General features: G+C 42.9%; 1 protein-coding gene across 14 annotated transcripts in view; it reads left to right on the top strand.

Annotated features, from left to right (window-relative positions):
• Positions 1 to 22,856, top strand: part of PTK2 (protein tyrosine kinase 2) — a 428,303-nt gene that overhangs the window by 167,220 nt on the left and 238,227 nt on the right. For all 14 annotated transcript variants that reach the window (XM_050940664.1, XM_050940665.1, XM_050940661.1 and 11 more), the window contains one exon: positions 14,813 to 14,979. In XM_050940664.1, coding sequence (XP_050796621.1) covers positions 14,813 to 14,979 — 167 coding nt within the window. The remainder of the gene's footprint in view (positions 1 to 14,812; positions 14,980 to 22,856) is intronic.

Below are 22,856 nucleotides of genomic sequence, written 5' to 3'. Positions count from 1 at the left end.
TGGGGGTGGTGGTTTCTGCTGCTGCATGTTAACAGGAAAGAAGCAGCACTGAACAGGATTTGCTTGGTATTTGGGAAAGGAGGGCACTATGTATATGAAGGCTGCAGAAGCCGAAAGATAATGGCTTACCATGGATGCATGCAAGCTGAATTCTGCTGCCTGGACCTGTGTCTGTGAGATCTCTAACACTAGAGCCACAGGCACTCAATATTAAGATGCAAAATGCGACCTTGTAGTGAAATCACATGTGCTATGTAAGGTGAATAGTGTTGTTCACCATGAAAGAGTATAAGCACTGTTTTGTAAAATGTATCTTTTTAAATACTTCTCTCCCTTTTTTCCCTCCCTCATGCGGCTGCAAATTTTTCAAGCCTCCCTACTCCATCCTGAAGGCTATCTCAGATAAGGCGGTGGAAAAAAAAGACGTGAGACGAAATGTTCTCAGAAATCGTGGAAGTGACCCGCAATGAAAGAGCTCATCTGAATGAGCGGAAAGACGAGGTATCAAATTACAGGAAAGATACCAGTGAACGTGAGGACAGGAGAGACCAACGTGAGGACAGGAGGGACGCTCGAGATGAGAGGTGGCGACAGGAAGATCAGAGGTGTAGGCAGGAAGATCAGCGGTGGCAGGATGCAACGCTGGGGCTGCTACGTGATCAAACTGATGTGCTCCGGCATCTGGTGGAGCTTCAGGAACAGCAGCAGGATTGCAGAGTGCCGCTGCAGCCCCTGTGTTACCACCCTCACCATGTTCCATATCCTCCTCACCCAGACGTGTAAGAACACGTGGGGGAAGGCTCCGTGCACCTGCCCACTCCACCCCCGTGGACAGCCCAACCAAAAGGCTGTCATTACTTCGAAATTTTTTTAGTGGCCTTTTCCTTCCCTCCTATCCTCCTCCCAAACCACACCCGGGCTACCTTGTCAGTTCTCTCCCTCTTTTTATAATGAATTAATAAAGAATACATGATTTTTAAACGATAGTGACTTTATTTCCTTAAGCAAGCTGTAATCGAAGTGGGAAGGTGGGTTGCTTACAGGGAATGAGTCAATCAAGGAGGAGGGGGGTTCATCAAGGGGAAACAAACACAGCAGTCACATCGTACCCTGGCCCGTGATGAAACTCATTTTCAAAGCTTCTCTGATGCGCACCGCTTCCTGGTGTGCTCTTCTAATCGCCCTTGTGTCTGGCTGTGCATAATCAGCTGCCAGGTGGTTTGCCTCAGCCTCTCATCCTGCCATGAAGGTCTCCCCCTTACTCTCACAGAGATTGTGGAGCACACAGCAAGCAGCAGTAACAGTGGGGATATGGGTTTGGCTGAGGTCTGAGCAAGTCAGTAATGCCTTTAAACGGCCAAATGCACATTCTACCACCATTCTGCACTTGCTCAGCCTGTAGTTGAACAACTCCTGACTACAGTCCAGGCTGCCTGTATATGGCTTCATGAGCCATGGCATCAAGGGGTAGGCTGGGTCTCCCAGGATAACTACAGGCATTTCAACATCCCCAGCTGTTATTTTCTGGTCTGGGAAGTAATTCCCTTGCTGGAGCCGTTTAAACAGAGTAGTGTTCCTGAAGATGCGAGCATCATGAACCCTTCCCGGCCATCCCACGTGGATGTTGGTGAAACGTCCCTTGTGATCCACCAGTGCTTGCAGCACCATTGAAAAGTACCCCTTGCGGTTTATGTACTGGGTGCCCTGGTGCTCCGGTGCCAAGATAGGGATATGGGTTCCATCTGTCGCCCCACCGCAGTTAGGGAATCCCATTACAGCAAAGCCATCTACTATGACCTGCACATTTCCCAGAGTCACAACCTTTCGTAGCAGCAGCTTAATGATTGCTTTGGCTGCTTGCATCACAGCAGCTCCCACAGTAGATTTTCCCACTCCAAATTGATTCTGGACTGACCAGTAGCTGTCTGGCGTTGCAAGCTTCCAGAGGGCTATTGCCACTCACTTCTCAATTGTGAGGGCTGCTCTCATCTTGGTATTCTGGTGTTTCAGGGCAGGGGAAAGCAAGTCACAAAGTTCCATGAAAGTGCCCTTATGCATGCGAAAGTTTCGCAGCCACTAGGAATCATCTCAAACCCGCAAAACTATGCGGTCCCACCAGTCTGTGCTTGTTTCCTGGGGCCAAAATCGGCATTCAATGGCTGCCCCATTACCGTCAGGATCTCCAAAGCACAGGGGCCCGCGGTTTGAGAGAATTCTGTGTCCATGTCCTCATCACTCTCGTCGCCGCCTCCTCCTTGCCTGGTTTTGCAGGTCCTGGTTCAGCATAGACTGCACGATAATGCACAAGGTGTTTACAATGTCCACATTTGCGGTCTTGATCTGAGCAGGGTCCATGCTTGCTGTGCTATGGCGTTTGCACAGTTCACTCAGGAAAAAAAGGCGTGAAACGGTTATCAGTCTCTTTCATTACTCCTTCCCTGTTCTCTCCCTGTGGCTTTCTACTGCTTACTAATATACAGTGGGCATCTCCAGGGCCAGTTAAGAAGGTTGTTCCGCAATACTCATGAGTGCACTATCTGTCCCACTGGCATGTTTGAAGGGAGTTAAGAACTGTAATTCAGGGGGCTCCAAAATCTCACCCTCTAGGTGCATGCTCCTGGAACCAAAATAGTTTTAATTTTTCTGTTTAATTAGTTAATTTTAATAGTGACATTTCCTGAACCATTTGGTTGCCAGTGGTGTTTCGTGGACTTCGAGATTATTGGCCTGCAGTTTGCTGTAAACATTAAGGATTTTGTACAAAAGCCTTTTCCTGGTCCTTTGTTTTGGCAGACTAGGGTGAAGAGGAGGAAACCCAATAAGTCCTGTAGCAGCAGGGAGAAACCAAGCTGTGCCCAGACGGTCAACAAGCTTCTCACTTGCAAATGCTACTACCACAGCGTCAAAGGCAGCAGATGAATTTCTCAACTTCTTGACAGGAGTGGTTGTGTCTCAGCAGACAGCTCTGGGAATCAGGCACTACAGAGTATGCTGGACTGGCAAGACTCTTTCAGGCCCACTCCCTACACTTGACTCAGGACTGCCATAGTACCCCTCTAGGTCGTAAAAATGTGTTTTTTGGGCTATGAGTGGAGAGATTAGTGTTCCACCTCAGACCAGCATGAACCCAGTGCAGTTGGTCTCAAAGGGAGCCTTGGTAATATCATAGCCCCTGCCATATACCTGTCCTGGAAGGTCAGTCTGCTGTGTTTCTTCATGGGGTCCACTCCTTACATGGGGTGTATGATGGAACAGGATGGTGATGTTAGTAGACCCTCACCTTTAGTCAGAAGAGTGGAACATGATTGGGCTAGAAGAGAGCGAGTCCTATACTGATTTCTCCCCTCTTTCATCATCTCTTCTTCTTCAAGTGCTTGCTCATGTCGATTCCATTGTAGGTGGAGCTTCTAGTCAGATTGCCAAGGTGCAAGTCACCCTCGCCCAGATGGTCTCCCCGATGTCGGTCCTCACCGGGGCGGGATTGCTCCCAGTTGCGGCAATGGTCTCCATCCCCCTGGTACTGCTTGTTGGGCAGGCACCAATTCTCGCCTCGCAGGTCACCAACCAGGATTAGTTGGCAGACTCAGGCCTCGAGAGCTGCGCCTTGGTTGCTGGAAGGGCAATGGTTTGACTTGGACCGGGAGTTCAGCCCCTTGCCAAGGAGGGGTGGTTCTTCGCTGACCCACAAAGCTGGCATGGCACCTGCAGCGACAACATAGCAGCAGCAAAAGTGGCTTGCTCAATGGCTGTACAGGAACCTGTGGAGTGTGACCGTAATGCCAGGCCTGTATTCCCACCAGTCCTCCCTGGCGGCCTTGGACAAACTGCCTCTAGCACCACCAGCACCTGAGTCGGAACATGGTACTGAATCTGACGTGGGGGCAGTGCATCAGACTCCAGCACCTGAGGAGCAATTCCAGGAGAAGGAAGGGGAACCCGCTTCTGCCCTGGTGGTTCACTCTTCATCGTCTTCGGACAAAGAGGTGGCGGGTCCCTCCCAAATGGGCAACCCTCCTGTCCCCCCCCCCCGACAACTTCAAGGAGCCCCAGGCTCTCCTTAAGAGGGTGACTACCAACTTTAACTTGAAAATTGAGGATGTCAAGGAGGAGTCCAACGACCTCTTTAACGTTATAACCTCCTCCACCCCGGCCCAGGTCATCCTGACCATCCACCCAGGAGTCCTTAAGATTGGCAGGCCTCTCCCTCTTCAATTCTGCCTACTTCTAAGAAGGCAGAAAAGAAGTATTATGTCCCTGCAAAAGAGTTCGAATATCTGTATAAACACCCTCCAGCGGTGTTATTAGTTGTGTCAGCTATTAATAAAAGGGACAGGCAGGGTCAACTCAGTGGCATGTTGAAAACACAGACGCCAAGAGACTGGACTTATTTGGCAGAAAGATTTATTCGACTGCAAGCCTGCATTTTTTGGTGTCTAATCACCAGGCCGTGTAAGGCAGGTACAATGTTAACCTGTGGGCCTATCTTAACAAATTCAAGGAGGTCCTCCTTCATGACCAAGCCCAGGAGTTTGCCACTTTAGTGGACGAAGGCACAGCAGTGGCAAGAGGGGCCCTTCAGATGGCCTGGGACACTCCGCAGTGGCCATAAAGTGCACCTCCTGGTTGCAGTCCTTCAGGTTATCCCAGGAAATGCAGGCCACTATATCTGACCTCTGGTTTGAGGGAACAGGGTTCTTCTCTGAGCTCATGGACTCGACACTCCATGGCCTTAAAGACTCCCGTGTCACTCTCCTGCTCCTTTGGCCTTCATACTCCTCATCTGGCCAGGAAGCCATTTCGCCCTCCGCCGCCACAGTCTAGGTCCTGGGGTACTCCCTGGCTGGGCATCTACAGGAGAAACAATAGAGACAAGGGGTCTAAACAGCAACACTCGTCATCTTCCCATTCGTCTGCTCAGCCTGGCCCTTTCAGAAACCAAGGAGGCCAGAAGCAGTCATTTTGAGGATGCATTTGAGGACGATGCCCTACTCATCTCCCAGAATCCACCTTCCCACTCTTCCTCGACTGCCTCCACCCCTGCCAGTCACCATGGTCTCAGCTGACCTCGGACCATTGAGTGCTCAAAATAATATCCTGAGGTTACACTCTGCAGTTCATGGCCGACTGTCCCTCTCACCCCCCCTTCCCTATCCCTTTTCAGGGACCCTTCTCATGAGCTACTCCTCGTCCAAGAGGCTGAGAACCTCCTGCATCTGAGGGCAGTGGAGGAGATCCCTCGAGACATGAAAGGAAAGGTGTTCTACTCCTGCTACTTCCTGATCCCAAAAGCAAAAAGAGGCCTCAGAACCATTTTGGACCCGCATCATCTCAACAAGTCTCTCAAAAAGTTGAAGTTTTGCATGGTCTCCCTGACCTCCATCATCCCCTCCCTGGATCTGGAAGATTGGTATGCCACCCACAACTTGAAGGATGTGTATTTCCATTTTTCCAGGGCACAGGCGCTTCCTTCGTTTTACGCTGGGCCAGCACCATTTCCAATTCACAGCATTGTCATTCAGTCTCTCGTCAACTCCAAGAGTGTTCATAAAGTGCATAGCACCAGTGGCCCTCTACCTAAGGTGCCAGGGTGTTCAAATTTACCTATACCTCGATGACTGGCTAATAAAGAGTCGGACCTGGGATCAGGTGCGGCAGCATCTCAGTTTGATTTGTTCCACCTGTCGCAATCAGGGGCTGTTAATAAATGAGAAAAAGTTGACCCTAAGTCCAGTGCAATGCATAGAGTTCATTGGACGGTCGTTGATTCGCCTCAGGCCTGAGCCTTCCTCCCCGAGTCTCGGTTCCAAGCCAAAGCGGACCTCATCTCGTGCCTGCAAGCCCACTCTCTCACCACCGCTCACATGTACCTGCGATTGTTGGGCCACATGGTGGCCTGCACTTATGTGGTCCGACACACTTGGCTCCGTCTCACACCCCTGCAAGCATGGATGACGTCAGTCTGTGTCCCCAACAGACACAACATGAGCGGGTTGTCAGGGTCCCGGACCACATACAGTCATCACTCACCTAATGGCAGAATCCTGCATTGAAGACGCTTGTCTCCAATGCCTTGGACCTGGGGTTGGGAGCCCACCTGGATGATCTCAGGACACAAGGCCATTGGTCAAGTTACGATTTCTACCTACACATCAACCTCAGAGAGCTTAGAGCGGTTCACCTTGTAACATTGCACTCCATATGATTTTATGAAAATATGCTAATGAGCATGAATATAATGTAACTGGAATATGCTTCATGCAAGAGGTCTCTTGTAAGGTATCATTACAAAGTTTATAATCTACTAGTTGTGGTCATCCTATTTGTATAAATGTATCTTTCTTGTATCTGAAATTAGAAATATGAAATATAACCCTGAGGTCCTATTGTAATTATGCAAAGTGTGGGACATTAATGGTGGGTTGGAATCTTGATGGCTCCCATCAACTAGGACAATTGGTTGTAAATGGATCTGTTTACTTGGAAGCCTTCCTTTGAGTCAGGCCAGGAAGAATGAAGGCTTGGGGTCTACAGGACATGTGACTGTGTCACCTGGTACTGGAATCCATGTTAAACATGGTGCTTTTCCATTTAGAAGGAGGGGTGGGGACCCAAAGAGACAAAATATTATTCCCTCCTTGTGCCAAAGCTATGTAAGGGGGTGGAACAGAATAAATGAGGCCGCAGTCATGAGAAATCTCCTAGCTACCACCTGAGCTGGAACAAGGACTGTATCAGGGGAAGGAATTGGGCGCAGACTAGAAAGGCATCTAGTCTGTGAAAGAAGCGTCTCTGTGGGTGAGATTTACCTGTATTCAGTTTCTGACTGTATTAAGCTTAGACTTGTGTGTTGTTGTTTTTTTTATTTTTCTTGGTAACTTACTTTGTTCTGTTTTTTGTTACTTGGAACCACTTAAATCCTACTTTTTATATTTAATAAAATCACTTTTGCTTATTTATTAACCCAGAGTAAGTAATTAATACCTAGGGGAGCAAACAACTGTACATATCTCTCTATCAGTGTTATAGAGGGCGGACAATTTATGAGTTTACCCTGTAAAAGCTTTATACAGAGTAAAACGGATTAATTGGGTGTTTGATCCTGTTGGGAGTTGGGTGTCTGGGTGCTGGAGATAGGAGCACTTCTTAAGCTGTTTTCAGTTAAGTCTGCAGCTTTAGGGTGTGTGGTTCAGACCCTGGGTCTGTGGTGGAGCAGACTGGCGTGTCTGGATCAACAAGGCAGAGTTCTGGAGGCCCAAAGTGGCAGAGAAAACAGGCTCAGAGGTAGTCTCAGCACATCAGGCGAGTCTCCCAAAGGGGTCTCTGTGATCAAACCCATCACATGCCTGTCCAGCCAATCCTTCCTACCTCACATAAAAAGCAGGGTGGTCCAGATCCTCCTGGACAATACAGCAGCCATGATCTATGTCAACAAGGAAGGGGGAGCCAGATTGTCTGCCGTTTGCCAAGAAGCTCTCAGGCTCTGGGACTTCTGTGTACAACATGGCATCCATCTCATAGCTGCACACCTCCCCGGGGCCAGGAATGCTTTGGCAGATCACTTCAGCAGGACCTTTTTGTCTCGCCTCCATCCGGAAATGGTCAGCATCATCTTCCAGAGGTGGGGGACTCCCCAGATGGAACTGTTCGCGTTTTCTGCTTGATTTGAGGGACTGATAGAGGCTCCCGTCGGACACTTTTCTACTCCTGTGGTCGGGGGATCTGTTGTATGCCTTCCCCCTAGTGCCTTTAATTGATTACGGCCTCTAGAGAAACCACAATACAAATAATGAATAATAATGATGATGGTAATAAAAGGGCCAGAAGTGAATAAAACTAACTTGAATTACACTGGCTGAGGGTCTGGCCCTAAGTTTTCAGTTTTTTTAAGCAATTACAGCCACAGCTCAGATTGTTTACAAAATTGATTTGGGGTTCTTTTAGTTCTGTGCCTCTTCTTGTGTGCGCTTCCTAAATAAGCTGTTCTTTGTGTTGCTGAGCTAGAAAGATTTATACAACAAACCCATAGAAACAAACATACAGTCTACAGAAAAGGTATCTAAACCTTGCAACACAGAGGGCTATGGTGGCAATTTGCCAGGAGCCTGAAGTAATTTGCATTTATGTGTGCATAAATTTTTTATCTATTAAATACGTGTAGCCATATATTCTTGTATCTTTCTTGATAGACAAATATAAACAGCTGGTTTGAGATCACTAGCAATAAAACTGATAGTTAATCTGCATTGTTCTCATCCTGTAGTTACAGGGAGAGGCAATGCTCAAATTAGAAAACTTAGGAGTTGCTGTGTCCCTGGCTCTCAGCCACAATCATCCTGAAAATATATTTTCCTCCCCCCGCACGCTACTATTGTCCAAGTTAAAGTGGATTCTCCTTCTACCTTTCAACTCCCCTGTTCCTAACCAAGAAATACAGTAAAATGTCTTGGTTGGCTTTCCTCACAATGTCTACTCCTCCCCCGGCGCTCCAAGGTCTCCCTCTGCATTTGATCCTTGGACCATTTCTTGGATATTCCTATACCATGGCTTGTAGTTTTGAGTGAATGCAACAGTTAAGAAGACCTGAGAATGTGATCTGGTAACACAATTTAGAGTTAGAAAGGAAGGTGGCTTTAGTGCATTGAGAGCCAACTATAAGGGGCAGTAGGACAAGATTAATACAATAATACAATGTATTATTATTAGTAGTAGTTTCTATGTATACAATAATACATAGAAACTGTTGGTCTTTCACTCATTTTGTGAAATAATCCAGGGGAAAATGTAGCATTCAGAAGAGGGCTTGGACACAGAGGAGACTTCCTGCACATCTGATGAGAATGGCTCAGATATCATGGACTTGGGCCAAAATGCAGACCAAACTTAAAACCAACCCTGAGGTGGCTTTATTGGGCAATAAAGAGAACCGTTCCATCTCCTGCACAGGACAGATCTGTCTGGAAATTGCTTCTACACATTAGTAGTGATCCGTCTACTGTTGAAACTGTGGAGTTGTGTTTGACTGATAGGAATAGTCCAAATGACAGAACAATTTGTCAGACTAACTACATATTAAGAAATATGAGACTCATTCTTGAGCATTATTGGTAAATGAGCTAGAAAGTAGGTACCCCTCTACTGTTCCATGAGTATCTCATTTTTCTTGTTTTGTATTTAGTACATGCCCACATAATGGATAGGTACCTGAGCCAGGTGACAGGACATAACTGTGCTCCTTTCAAGTGAAATATACACTTATCGGGTAAAGATCTATAGAAATAGCACTATGAACATAAATCTATAGTCCTGTGTCCAGAAGCAACTATGAATGGCCCCCTTTTGTACCACAATAATGAGGCTAATTACTACTATTACTGTTGAACAAAAATATCTTTGGTGTATAAATTGTGTATTGCTACATTTCTTGTGTTGATGTAAGGTACTCTTGAGATCCTTGGATGACAGGCAAAAGGCAAAATATTTTGATTAAAACAATGTAATTATTTTTTGTAAAATGTCAATAATTTTCAATAAGTCCTGGAACACTGGGGAAGTTCCAGAAGACTAGAAGAAAGCTAATGTTGTGCAAATATTTTAAAAGGGTTGACAGGATTACCCAGGTGTTTATAGCCTGTCAGTCTGACATTGATTCCAGGCAAGATTATGGCATGGCTGATACAGGATTCAATTAATAAAGCATTAAAGGAGGGTAATATAGTGAATGCCAATCAACATGGGTTTATGGAAAAAAGATCCTGGCAAACTAACTTAATATCTTTTTTTAATGAGATGACAAGTTTGGTTGATAAAGGTAATAATGTTGATGTAATAGACTTCTGTTAGCATTCTCTTGGTTCTGCATGTCATTTTGATTAAAAAATCTAGAGGATATAAAATTAACATGGCATGCATTAAGTGGATTGAATGATGACTAACTGAGAGATCTCAAAATGTAATCGTAAATACAGAATCATCAAGCGAGTGTGTTTCTTGGGAGGTCCTGCAGGGATCAGTTCTTGGCCTAAGCTATTTATTATTTTTTTCAGTAACCTGGAAGAAAACATAAAATCATCACTGATAAAGTTTGCAGATGACAAAAAATTGGGGGAGTGGTAAATCATGAAGGTCTGTAAGACTGAGTGATCTGGATTGCATGGTAAACTGCATGCAAGAAACAATACATGTTTTAATGCAGTTAAATGTCTAGGAACAAAGAATGTAGGCCATACTTACACAGTGGGGGACACTCTCTTAGAAAGCAGTGACTCTAAAAAAGATTTGGGGTTGTGCTTGATAATCAGCTGAACATGAGCTCCCAAAAGGGCTAATGTGATCCTTGGATCCATAAACAGGGAAATCTCAAGTAAGAGTAGTGAGGTTATTTCACCTATTTATTTAGCACTGGTGCTACCACTGCAGGAATACTATGTCCAGTTCTGGTATCCACAATTCAAGAAGGATGTTGATAAATTGGAGATGATTCAGAGAAGAGCCACAAGAATGATTAGTGATCGACTCAAAGAGCTCAAGCTATTTAGCTTAACAAAGAGAAGTTTAAGGGATGACTTGATTACCATCAGTAAGCACCTACATGAGGAACAAATATTTAATAATAGGCTTCTTCAGTTTAGCTGAGAAAGATATAACATGATCTAATTTTTGGACTTTGAAACTACACAAATTCAGACTGGAAATATGGCATAAATTTTTGACTGTGAGGGTATTTAACCATTGTTACAGTTTACCAAGGGTTGTGGTGGTTCTCCATCACTGACAATTTTTTAATCAAGATTGGATGTTTTTCTAAAAGATCTGCTCTAGGAATTAATTTGGGGAAATTCTTATCTTGTACGGGAGGTTAAACTAGATCAGCAGTTCTCAAACTGTGGATTGGGACCCCAAAGTGGGTTGTGACCCCATTTTAATGGGGTCTCCAGGGCCAGTGGTAGACTTGGTGGGCCCCAGGGCCAAAACCAAAGGCCAGACTCCACCATCTCAGGCTTCATTCCTGCGTGAAGGGGTTCAGGTTACAGGCCCCCCACCTGTGGTGACAGGGTTCAGGTTACAGGCTCCCCACCTGGGGTCATGTAGTAATTTTTGTTGTCAGAAGGGGTTCGCGGTGAAATGAAGTTTGAGAACCCCTGAACTAGATAATTATAATTGTCCCTTTTGGCTTTGGAATCTATGAATAGATGTTGTGTGGCTAAATTCTACTGCAGTAAGCATGAATGTGGGCATTCCACAGTTGTTTTTTTTCCTATGGAAATTTTAAATCTGACTTATTTGAAGCTTTCTAGTCCAGTCCATTTCAATTTATAATTTCATCACTGATGAACTTCCTGCATGAAACACTCTTATAGCACTTTGAGTGTGTTAAGTGCTGCATTAACATTCATTCTTATAATGTACCTGTGTGGGAGATAAATGTATTCTTTAACTGGGAAACTGATAAGGTGGAATGTGCTCAAGGCCACACAATGGCCATTGATAACTGGAGCTCAGGTATTCCTTACCTACAGTCCTGGTCCTAGAACACACTGTACTGTTCCATTGGTCATACCTAAGCTTGTGAAATTTTCAGATATCACTGTGGTTAGTGTGTCAAGCATTTAGTCATGGCTTACTTCAGGGTGTTTTAGTTCCTACTGTACAGTTGTTAAGCAGTTAAACTGTCTGAAAACCTCTGATTTAAACATTCTAATCACTATTACAAAGAGCATCAGGCATGCTTGTGGCAAGGTTTCCCAACTTGTGAAGTCTCTTGTTAGCATGAAAGACAGAGAAGCTGTCATCCATGCACAAGTTCTGGCAATTGCTTTTGTCTGGTATTGGAAGTGTCTCTAGACAGTCTGAGGAGGCTTTCCAGAATTCCAGGACTTTCCCTGCATTATTTAACAAGGGTCAGAATTGAGTACACTGGCCCAAAGTATGGCCACCCTGCCAGTAAAACTCGTGGAGGTTTAATCTTTTGCTGCTTTGTAACACTAGCAGGCTAAAACAAAATCCTGCTCTACTCTGTGGGAATTTACTAGATTATATGCATGTAGCTGTTTTCACACAGGGTTAGATCCTCACTTAGTGTCAATTGTTGTTGCTCAGTGGAGCGATCCTGATTTATTCAAGGTGAGAATCTGGCTCCAAATAGTTGAAATTAAACTTCTTTAATTTTTTTGTGTAAAATGAATGAACTCTCTATATTAAAAGCTTGAGTGTCTCGATCACATTATTTTCTTATTTTTCCATTTTTGGGTCAAGCTGTAATATTGGAATAGTCTTAGGGTATGGCTACACTTGAAATTTCGGAGCACTGCCGCTCCGAAATTTGTGAGTGTGGTCGGAACGCCAGTTTCTCTCCCAGCGCTGCACGTAAACCACATCCCTTGTGGGTGTAGCTTGCAGCGCTGGGAGCCGCGCTCCCAGCGCTGCGGCACTGATTACACTGAGGCTTTACAGCGCTGTATCTTGCAGTGCTCAGGGGGACGTTTTTTCACAACCCTGAGCACGAAAGTTGCAGCGCCATAAAGTGCCAGTGTAGCCAAGCCCTAAGGAAGCCTGATAGCAAAATACTATATTTATTTTGATTTGTAGTATGCACCAGTTCTTGTGCTCTGCGTAAATGTACAAGTTTGTAAAATAATAATTACAGTAAAGGTTGTCTTAATTTCATTCTTCAGTATATTTAATTTTTGATAAATGTATTTGTTAACTTATTAGATTGTAAAAAGTACTTCTCATCAGTTTACTATACTTGAGAAGAGAGGTGAATCCATTTTACTTATCCGTCTATTAAGTTGTATTTACCTTTCACCTCCATTCTCCAAATGTTTTCTAAATTTCTCACTGAATGGCCTACCTCTGCTTGTTTACTTTTCTGCGAAATGTTCTAGATAAAACTTGTTCTCACTTTATAGGATAATAAAAAAACAAAAAATCACAATATGTATTTAGAGTTTAAGCTCTCAGGTTGGGACATGTTGTTTAACACAGCTAACCTGTTGTACAGCAGTATAGTACAGTACATGTATGCAGACTATGTTACCTATGTATTCAACTTGTGTATTTATTGACAGTGTTTTCAGCCTGAAAGAATACTGTCTTGATACTTACTTGATTTTGGTGCGATTAGTTACGTGAACGGAAGAGTTATTGCGCTTTTCTGGAATAAGGTTAAGAAATATTTTGTGTTTTTAAATTGAGACTGGGATTTCAAAGGGATTTAGGCACCCAGCTCCCACTGGCTTTCCATGAGAATTAGGCACTTGATTTCCTGGGCCCCATTAGAAAATACCAGGCTGATAGTTAGGGAAGCTCTTGAATCTCCTCCTCATTTCTTTTCTGGCCACACACTTGATTATCTACGGTAGCAGTTTCCGACTATGGCTTATCTGTCAATATTTTTAATGCTTTGTTGGTGTGGAAAATATCCAATTTTGCCTTGACTTCATTTCCCAAATTCATCTCTCTCATATTTCAGTTTGAGTACAACTGCCTTTTCAGAACATTGACCCCTATTTTCATTATTGACAAGACACTGTCCTTCATGGGCAGATTTCTGAAATGAGCTGTGCATGTTTTGCACTTTATTTGTGTGACCTTCAGAAAAAAGCATGCTTGCCAAAATGTCAGGCTTTACTTACACAGAAATTGCCCTTAGTGTAAGGAGAGGGTTAAATATTTCTCTTTGTACATCTAAGTACTCTTGGAAGTAGGAGTGCTCTTTGTAACCCTGGATATGAGCAACTGTATTCTGCAGTGTTTGGTACAGTATACAAACAGCCGTACATAAAAGCAGGCTTCTGTTAAATGTGAAAAAACAAACTTCATCAGCTTTAGCACCCTTGTGGTCAGTACCACAATAGCAAAGCTAAGTGGGACATTAGCGTACTGTTTAATTTGTCTTGCCTTTCCTGTTTGTAGGCCCCACATCATCTTCATCCCTGTTGCACCTCAGCATACACTATGCTACTGATAACTCATCAATCAAAGATTCTGCTGGACTAGAGACCCCCATAAGGGTCAGATTTTTATAGTATTGCACAGTTTCAAAAGTTGTTTTTCAGTCATTTAAACCCTTTGGGATATAAAATAATGAACTTTGCAAAACTGCCCTATATTGTGCAAACTGTTACTTACCTAGCCCCTGTAGTCCTGCTCCCACTCCTATGGGGCTCTGTGGCAGATACCTGTGGGCTTTTCTTGGACTCTGACTATTCCTTGCCTGGAGCTAGTGTAAACTATAATTTATGAAAGGACAAACCAGAGGTACAATTTTTCTGTTAGAAAAATCTACCTGAGTTGATGCTTCTTGCGTTAGAAATGTTTCTGCCATTGTAGAGATAAATTTTGACCCTCAAGGACAAGTTAGATGGAAAAATCAAGGGTTCATGTGTGAATTAACCTTTTACTAAATCCTGTTTGTTCCAGCACAAAAGAGGAGGAAAGCTTCTGACTGTTTTCCTAATGTAGGTAGGGAGTGACTGTCATGATTTGCGGAAGAGTTAGAAATATTTAACAAGTAAAAGGTGGTGTTTTTTTTAAAATCTGCAAATCTGCCCCTTTTCTTCTCCAGCATTTTCTCTATGTAGTGGCTCAGTTTTGGTAAGATACATGACTGGTACAGATTCATGTAAAAGCATATAACTAAAAATTCAGAACTGGAATTATGGTTTAACAATTAGTAACTTATTTTCTTGCATTCCTAATAAATGTAGCTATGTCGGATCCATTGATTAGCCCTCTGTATAAAGTATGATATACCCTTTACAGGCATGTACAAAAAGTTTTATAACAAAATGTGCATTTTTGTGTGTTTTAGGGCATAATTCAGAAGATAGTAGACAGTCACAAAGTAAAGAATGTGGCCTGTTATGGATTACGGCTTAGTCACCTGCAATCTGAGGAGGTCCACTGGCTACATCTGGACATGGGTGTATCCAATGTGAGGGAGAGGTTTGAATTAGCCCACCCTCCAGAGGAATGGAAGTAAGACTATAAACCTGTTCAGTTTCAAAATCAAATCATTATGTTCTATTTGCCATAAACTTTGTATAATCTTTTATTTTATGAAGAAAATCCTTTTGCAGAACTCCTGAGAATAGGGCTAGTAGAAAGGGAGACAGCTGCCTATAGTTACCCAGCAAAAAGCTAGAAGAAATAAGAAGGTGCCCTGGTATTCCAGAGGAAAGGCTCATTGGCTAGAAGGGAATTCTGCCAACTATGAAGAGCTGTTAAGTCTAATTTGAGCCTGCAAACCTTAGAGTGGGAGAAGAGTAGGATGAGACTTGCTAAATATGTAGTAGGCCCAGTGAATCATAACATTTAATTGTATCCCTGTTTTAAGCATAAAAATGCTGTGATGCATTTAAAAATACTTCTAAAAGGGCATTTTATATTCTCTTTAAAAGAAAGTAGGGAAGTGTTGTTAAGCCTCATATAATGCAGCTATCATTTAACTAAGACTAATGTTAATTACTCCTGCTTAGAAATGTACAGATTTAGAATGGGTTAAGATTCTCCAGGTGAGATTTAATTGCCAAATCTGTTCTTAATATACAAATCAGAGAAGAATGCAGCTGTCTGTCTTAAATGGCTTGCTTTTGCAGTGCTAATAGAAGTAAAAAGCCGTAGAAAAACTCTGTCAGAAAAGTGAAGAGATATATATCTGAATAAATACATGGAGCAGAGCTACAGAGGAAGAAATGTTCAAAGTCAGTTAATTCAGGTTAATCCTATCACTTGTGTTAGGCAGGAGGTCAAACTCGGATGATCACAGTGATCCCTTCTGGCCATATAATCTATGAATATAATCAGTTTTCTGACCATAGCACACTTTACACAGGATTACTAGTCATTTAAAACCCCGTAAATATGTTCTTCTGAAGAACTTTAGTAAGCAGTCTGCATGTAATTTCTTGAAACTTGAATTGCTAGATAATTTACTAGTTAAATGCTTACCACATCTAGCACATCTGATTCTGTGAGTTTATTAATTCACTTTTAGCGGGTGGCCTGTCACACTAAATGAGAAACTTTAAAACACTGGTGTCAGAAATATTGCACATTTTCTTCTGTGTACACGACATTTCAGGTCTTCCTATATGTATTAATGATGCAGATTGATAATTTTTTTCAAACAAATTATCATAAATAATACTTTGAAGTGTCTTTTGCGAGGGAAATATTCTGTTCTCATAATATGGCCAGAACTAAATATGAGATATGAATGATTTATGCAATGGATATTTCTTACCTATTTTCAGAGTGCCAGTTTCATTTATATTATGTGATGCAACCTATATGTTACATATTACAAAACAAAGTTAATCAGTTTTAAAAGGAAAGTTAGATAATTGTTTTGAAATTTGGATAACGGGATTGTATAAAAACCTCAGACAAGTGTCATGATAAGATATAAATTATTCAGTACATCTCGAGTGTCATTTTATGCTTTATCGAATGCAAGCAGCCTGACTTACCTTTTAAACCCATAGAGATTTGCTCTGAATAATCAAAATGTTGCTGTCATATTTGTAATACTATAAAACAGAGCATTTAGGATCAGATGACAGTACTTGTTAAAATATTTAGATTAGTAGAGTAAGAGAGAAGTCCTGGAATGGTGCTTGAATTAATATCATCCTATAACATAATCATCCAGTAACTGCTGCTCATAATGGGAATTTTTTAATGATTTTAATTTAAGACTGTGTATTCAATATACATGGGAAGTGTATTCTCTAATATTCTTTTAGATCAGTCCAGATGCTTAGATTATACTTCCCATCAGCAGGAGGAGATAGAAAATGATAAAAATTCTTGGAACAAATTCTATCCCTAACATAAGTGGTTTTTGTGATGCTATTGGATACTATTTCCAGAGGAACAGTAAGGGAGGTGGTGACTCTGTATTCACACTGCACTGCAGTAGACTCCTATGGCTGTGGTTAAGGCTCAAGATAAGTAATAAATTCAGACATACAAGGTCAGCCAGTTTGTTAAGCCAGACATCTCTTCTCTCTTCCAGTGGCATTCAGTTCAGCTGTAAGAGCAGACGTAGCCCAGTTTCACAGCAGTGCCAATGGGTAACCATCCTAATGAAAATTAGCAGAATGCAATTCTGTAACGAGTGAAGGAGTAAGAAGTAGCTGTTTGTTAGGAGTCCAATTGCCCAAGCCTTAAACTTGCTTTAAGATACCACTGTGGCCTTGTCTTCGCTGCTGAAAAATGTACGTTTTTTATTCTTGGGCAGCTCACACACATAACTATCCCAAGGTAAAAACACAGTAAGACAGGACACTTCAGTTTTACTGTGAGATAAACTAGGTGAGGTCATCACAAGGCAGCGAGATAGTGCTGATCTTGCCTAGTTTACCTGATGGTAAAACAGAAGTGCATGGGGTAGGTCATACACATGAGTTATAGAATCATAGAATATCAGAGTTGGAAGGGACCTCAGGAGGTCATCTAGTCCAACCCCCCCTGCTCAAAGCAGGACCAATCCCCAGACAGATTTTTGCCCCAGATCCCTAAATGGCCCCCTCAAGGATTGAACTCACAGCCCTGGGTTTAGCAAGCCAATGCTCAAACCACTGAGCTAAGAGTGACTATTATCTGAAAGTAAAACACACACACCTTTTTTAGCAGTGTAGACAATGTCTTCAACTGTTACAAACCCCCAGAGGGGTTCAAAAGGATGATGTGAGTGAACACCGGAGACTTTATCAGTGAAACTGAGTGCTTATTTGTTCATTGATAACATTCATTCTATTCAGGAAACTAATATTGAGGAACACAGGTGTATTGTATACTACAATGACTATTGGCTCTCTTTCTCATTTCCTCGATATGCAAGATCTAGCATTGCAAACAGAGGTGTTTTATACCAAATTGATATGCAGGTTGTACGTCTAATTATTATAAAACACTTAATCTTCCAAATTAAATTGAGATTTGTTAATCCAGTAACAAGCCAGTTACCATTAGATGCATCCTGTTGTTATGTAAATTGTTTTTTTAACATTGGTGATGAATCTGCTTTGTTAAAAATTCTTTGTAGAAATAATTGATTAGTGCAGTTAAGGAAAAATACAACTTAAAAGATCAAGATTTCAGAAACTTAGCAACTTGTCCAGAAGGCAAAAGCTATTTTGTACTGGTGCCTATATTTAGTACATTAGGTTCTCTTAATATGATAATAAAGAGGCTTTTATAGTCTGCTACATGAAGTCCAATTCAATTTGACATAACTTGTGAGAAAATGATAATCACAGTAACAAGCAAATTCAGACTTACAGAGGAATCACTCGCCTCTAAGAACATGAGCCAGGAAAAGGTTTGCAGTGCTGCAAATTCAGAGACTGATTTACTACTATTTTGTTCTGTGTAGCACAAGAGAGCTGTACCTAGATTGGAGGGAGAGATTTAACTGAAATGTTTGGCGCTGAAATGTGTGTGGAAAGGAGAGAATGGAGCTTTGCAGAGCATAAAGCAAGTGCTTCTGGGTGAACTAGATTTACAATAATTTGCAGTAGTTACTTGAGCCAGGATAGTATTTAATATAGTCACAGGCAAAACTTGCTGTGCATAAAAAAAAGCAGAGACATGTCTGAAGTTTAAACTTAGCTTTCTGGCCATATCATCATATTGAACAGTTTTCTCTTTCTTCTTATTTCTAAAAGGTATTAATAATCAGTTTCTGTTTTATACAATTACACTCACGTTATAAACAGCTCTGCAGAAGCATGTTGCAGAAATGAACTTTAGGGGTTCTCTCTAATTCAGTCAATAGCTAATTCTAATAGAATGATAGAAATATAGGTCTGGGAGGGACCTTAAGAAGTCCTCACATCCAGTCCTCTTTGCTCAGACAGGACCAAGCAAACATAGACCCTTCCTGATAGGTATCTGTTCAACCTGTTCTTAAAAACCTCCAATGACTCCACAGCCTCCCTTGGAAGCCTATTCCAGAACTTAACTACTTCTATAGTTAGAAAGTTTTTCTTGATATCTAACCTAAATCTCCTTTGCTGCAGATTAAGCCCATTATTTCTTGTCTTTCCTCCTCTGGTCAGGGAGAAAACTGATCACTGTCCTCTTTGTAACAGCTCTTAACATATCTGAAGATTATCAGTCCTTCTTCAGTGTTCTTTTCTCAAGACTAAACATGCTCAGTTTTTTAACCTTTCCTCATAAGCCAGGTTTCTGCCAGGTTGTTGCTCTCCTCTGGACTCTCTCTAACTTGTTCACACCCTTCCTAAATTGTGGTGCCCAGAAATTGGACACAGTACTCCAGCTAAGACGTCACCAGTTCCAAGTAGAGCCGGACAACTATCTCCTGTGTCTTACATATAACACCAATTAATACACCTGAGAATATTAGCCTTTTTCACAATTGTATCATGTTGTTGACTCATATTTAGTTTGTGATCCACTATACCCCTCCAAGCCTTTTCAGCAATGCCATCGCCTTGCCAGTTATTCCCCATTTTGTAGTTGTGCATTTTATTTTTCCTTCCTACATAAATTATTTTGCACTTGTCTTAATTAAATTTCATTGTGTTGAATTCAGACCAATTCACCAAATTTGTCAACTTTGTTTTGAATTCTCATCCTGTCCTCCAAAGTGCTTGCAATACTTCCCAGCTTGTGTCACCTGCAGTTTTTATAAGCATGCTCTCCATTCCATTATCCAAGTCATTAATGAAAATATTGAAAAGTACCGAACCCAGGACTGACCCTTGCAGGATCCCACTAGATAAGTCTTCCCACTTAGCGAACTATTGATAACTCCTGTTTGAGTATGTTCTTCCAATTAGTTTTGCACCCATCTTATAGTAATATCATCTAGATTGCATTTCTCTAGGTTGCTTATGAGAAAGTCATATGGGAATCTGTGAAAAGTCTTTCTAAAATCAAGATGTAACACATCTATTGATTCCCCCCATCCACTAGGCTAATAAACCTGTCAGAGAAGGAAATTAGGTTGGTTTGGCTTGATTTCTTCTTGACAAATTCATACTAGCTATTTCTTATAACCCTGTTATTCTCTAGGTGCGTACAGACTAATTGTTGAATAATTTGTTCCAATCTCTTTCCAGGTATCAAAGTTAGGCTGATGGTCTGTAGTTATCCAGGTCCTTTTTGTTCCACTTTTTAAAGATAGTACTATGCTTGCCCTTCTCCAGTCCTCTGGGACCGCATCCATCCTTCATGAGTTCTCAAAGATAATTGTAATGGTTCTGAGATGGCTTCAGCTAATTCGTTAAGTAGCCTAGAATGAAGTACTTCAAGCCCTACCATCTTGAATTCATATAACTTATCTAAATATTCTTTAACCTGTTCTTTCCCAATTTTGGTTTGCATTCCTTCTGCCTTGTTATTACCTATTGTGTGGAGTGTCTGGTCATCAACCTTTTTAGTAAAAACTGAAGCAAAATAGGCATTAAACATCTCCACATTCTTGATGTTGTTAGTTCTCTTTCCCTGTTATGTGGCAGACGTACACTTTCCTTCATCTTTCTCCTAATGTATTTAACAAACCTCCTCTGACTGCCTTTTATGTCATTTGCTAAGTGTAACGCATTTTTACCTTAGCCTTTCTGTATTTGTCTCTACACATTTGTGGTTTTTTGTACACTGTATCAATTTGTCCATGTTTCCATTTTTATAGGATTCCATTTGGATTTTCAAATCGTTAATCATTCCTGATGGAATATATTGGCCTCTAATCATCCTTCCCACCTTTCCTTCACACGGAGACAGTTTGCAGTTGTGCTTTTATATTGTTGTCTTGAGAAACTGACAGCTCTTCTGAACTCCTTTTTCCTTTAGATTTTCTTCCCATGGGAAGAACCTACCAGTTCTCTGAGTTTAAAGTTTCAAAGTCCATTGTCCTTTTTCTGCTGATCTCATGCCTTCTTTTGTTAGAATCATGAAATCATGAAGCATGATCACTTTCATCCAAATAGCCTTCCACCTTCAGATTTGCTACTGACTCCACCCTGATGTTCAGAATCAAATCTAAAATGGCTGTCGCCCCTCTGCTTTCTGAAACAAAAAGTTGTCACCAGTACATTTTAATAACTTATTGGAAATTTTGTTTTTTGCCATACTACTCTTCGAACAGTCTGCGTAGTTAAAGTTGCCCATTACTACTAGGTATTTTGTTTTGGATGTTTCTGATTCCAAAAAAATAAACATTCCTTGCACAGTATTTTAAAATTCTGCATATTTTATTTGTCAAAATAAGACTATATAATCATACCAGTTTCAATTATTGTGGTAATTTATTGCAAAATACCTGTCAGGGAGCATATCTGTAACAATACAGAGACACATAAAAATTCTCCCAGGAGTAGAGTTAAAAAAACCCCTACAAAACAACCCAGTTTCCGTTTCTCTGCCCCATCTCCTGCCAGAGCCCAGCCGGGGAGAGACACTCAGACCTCCTCTCTCCAGAGCCCAGCTATGGGGCACCCCTCAGCCCAGACACTTACGTCCCCTCCTCCACCTCCCCCCAGAGCCCAGCCATGGGGGGGGCCCCCCATAGCCCAGGGATCCAGAAGGAGAAATGGCTTGATACTGGATCCTGGGTTTCTTCTTCGAGTGATTGCTCATATCCATTCCAGTTAGGTGTGTGCACCGCGCGTGCACATTCGTCAGAAAACTTTTACTCTAGCAACTCAGTGGGCCGGCAGGTCGCCCCCTAGAGTGGCGCCGTCATGGTGCTCGATACATACCCCTGCCGGCCCACCCGGTCCTCAGTTCCTTCTTACCGCCCGTGTCGGTCGTTGGAACAGTGGAGCGCGGCTTAGCTGACCTCCACTTCCCTAGCTACTCGTAGTTTTCGTATATAGTTATGCAGTTATAATCCTTTATATATATATATTTGTATAGTTATACATTTTTTCTTTGCTAACATGGTTAGTTTAGTAATAGTTAGCGGGGTTCAGGAAGTAGCCCCTTCCCTGCACCTGGTGCCGGAGCCTATGCACGGCTCACTGGGTTTTAAAATGGGCTCGGCCTGCCAGAAGCCGATGCCGAAGGGAGATCTACACGACTCCTGTTTGAAGTGCCTCAGGGAATCACACTTGACAGCTAAGTGCCCCATTTGCAAGGCTTTTAAGCCGAGAACAAAAAGGAGCGGGACTTTCACTTACCCCTCCACCTTTGGCACCGAGCGATGATCAAGCGGCTGGCAGAAGCGCCTCCTCGGCACCGGACCCCGCCGGTACTGCCAAGGCCTTTCAGCACCGGCCGTCGCCGGCACCGAAGTCGACTCGGCACCGCTCCCTTCCTCTGAGGTCGAGAAAGCCTACAATTCCTGCTGGTGCCTGACAGCTCCCCGGCACGCGCCATGGTTGAGCCCCCTGCTCCTGCTGCTTCCGTGCCACCTGCATCGCAGCCAGAGAGCTCGTCTAAGTCGGATTGCCCGGCACCGACACCTGCAGAGGCACCGATGACATCGGCACCGTCGATTCCAGTCCCCCAGGGCCATTGAATCCAGTGCCTGACAGCTCCCCGGCACGCGCCGTGGTAGAGCTTACTGCTCCCGCTGCTTCTATGCCAACTGCACCGCAGCCAGAGAGCTCGTCTAAGTCGGATCGCTCAGCACCGACGCCTGCTGAGGCACCGACGACGTCGGCACCGTCGATCCCGGTCCCACAAGGGCCGTCGAATCCGGTGCCTGATGGCTCCCCGGCATGCGCCGTGGTTGAGCTTACTGCTCCTGCTGCTTCCGTGCCAACTGCACCGCAGCCAGAGAGCTCGTCTAAGTCGGATCGCCTGGCACCGACACCTCTGAGGCACCGACGACGTCGGCACCGTCGATTCCAGTCCCACAAGGGCCGTCGAATCCGGTG

The sequence above is a fragment of the Gopherus flavomarginatus genome, chromosome 2, assembly GCF_025201925.1.
Source record: "Gopherus flavomarginatus isolate rGopFla2 chromosome 2, rGopFla2.mat.asm, whole genome shotgun sequence".
Lineage (NCBI taxonomy): Eukaryota > Metazoa > Chordata > Testudines > Testudinidae > Gopherus > Gopherus flavomarginatus.
The sequence above is the reverse complement of the archived record's forward strand: the minus strand, read 5'-3'. Positions and strand labels throughout refer to the sequence as shown.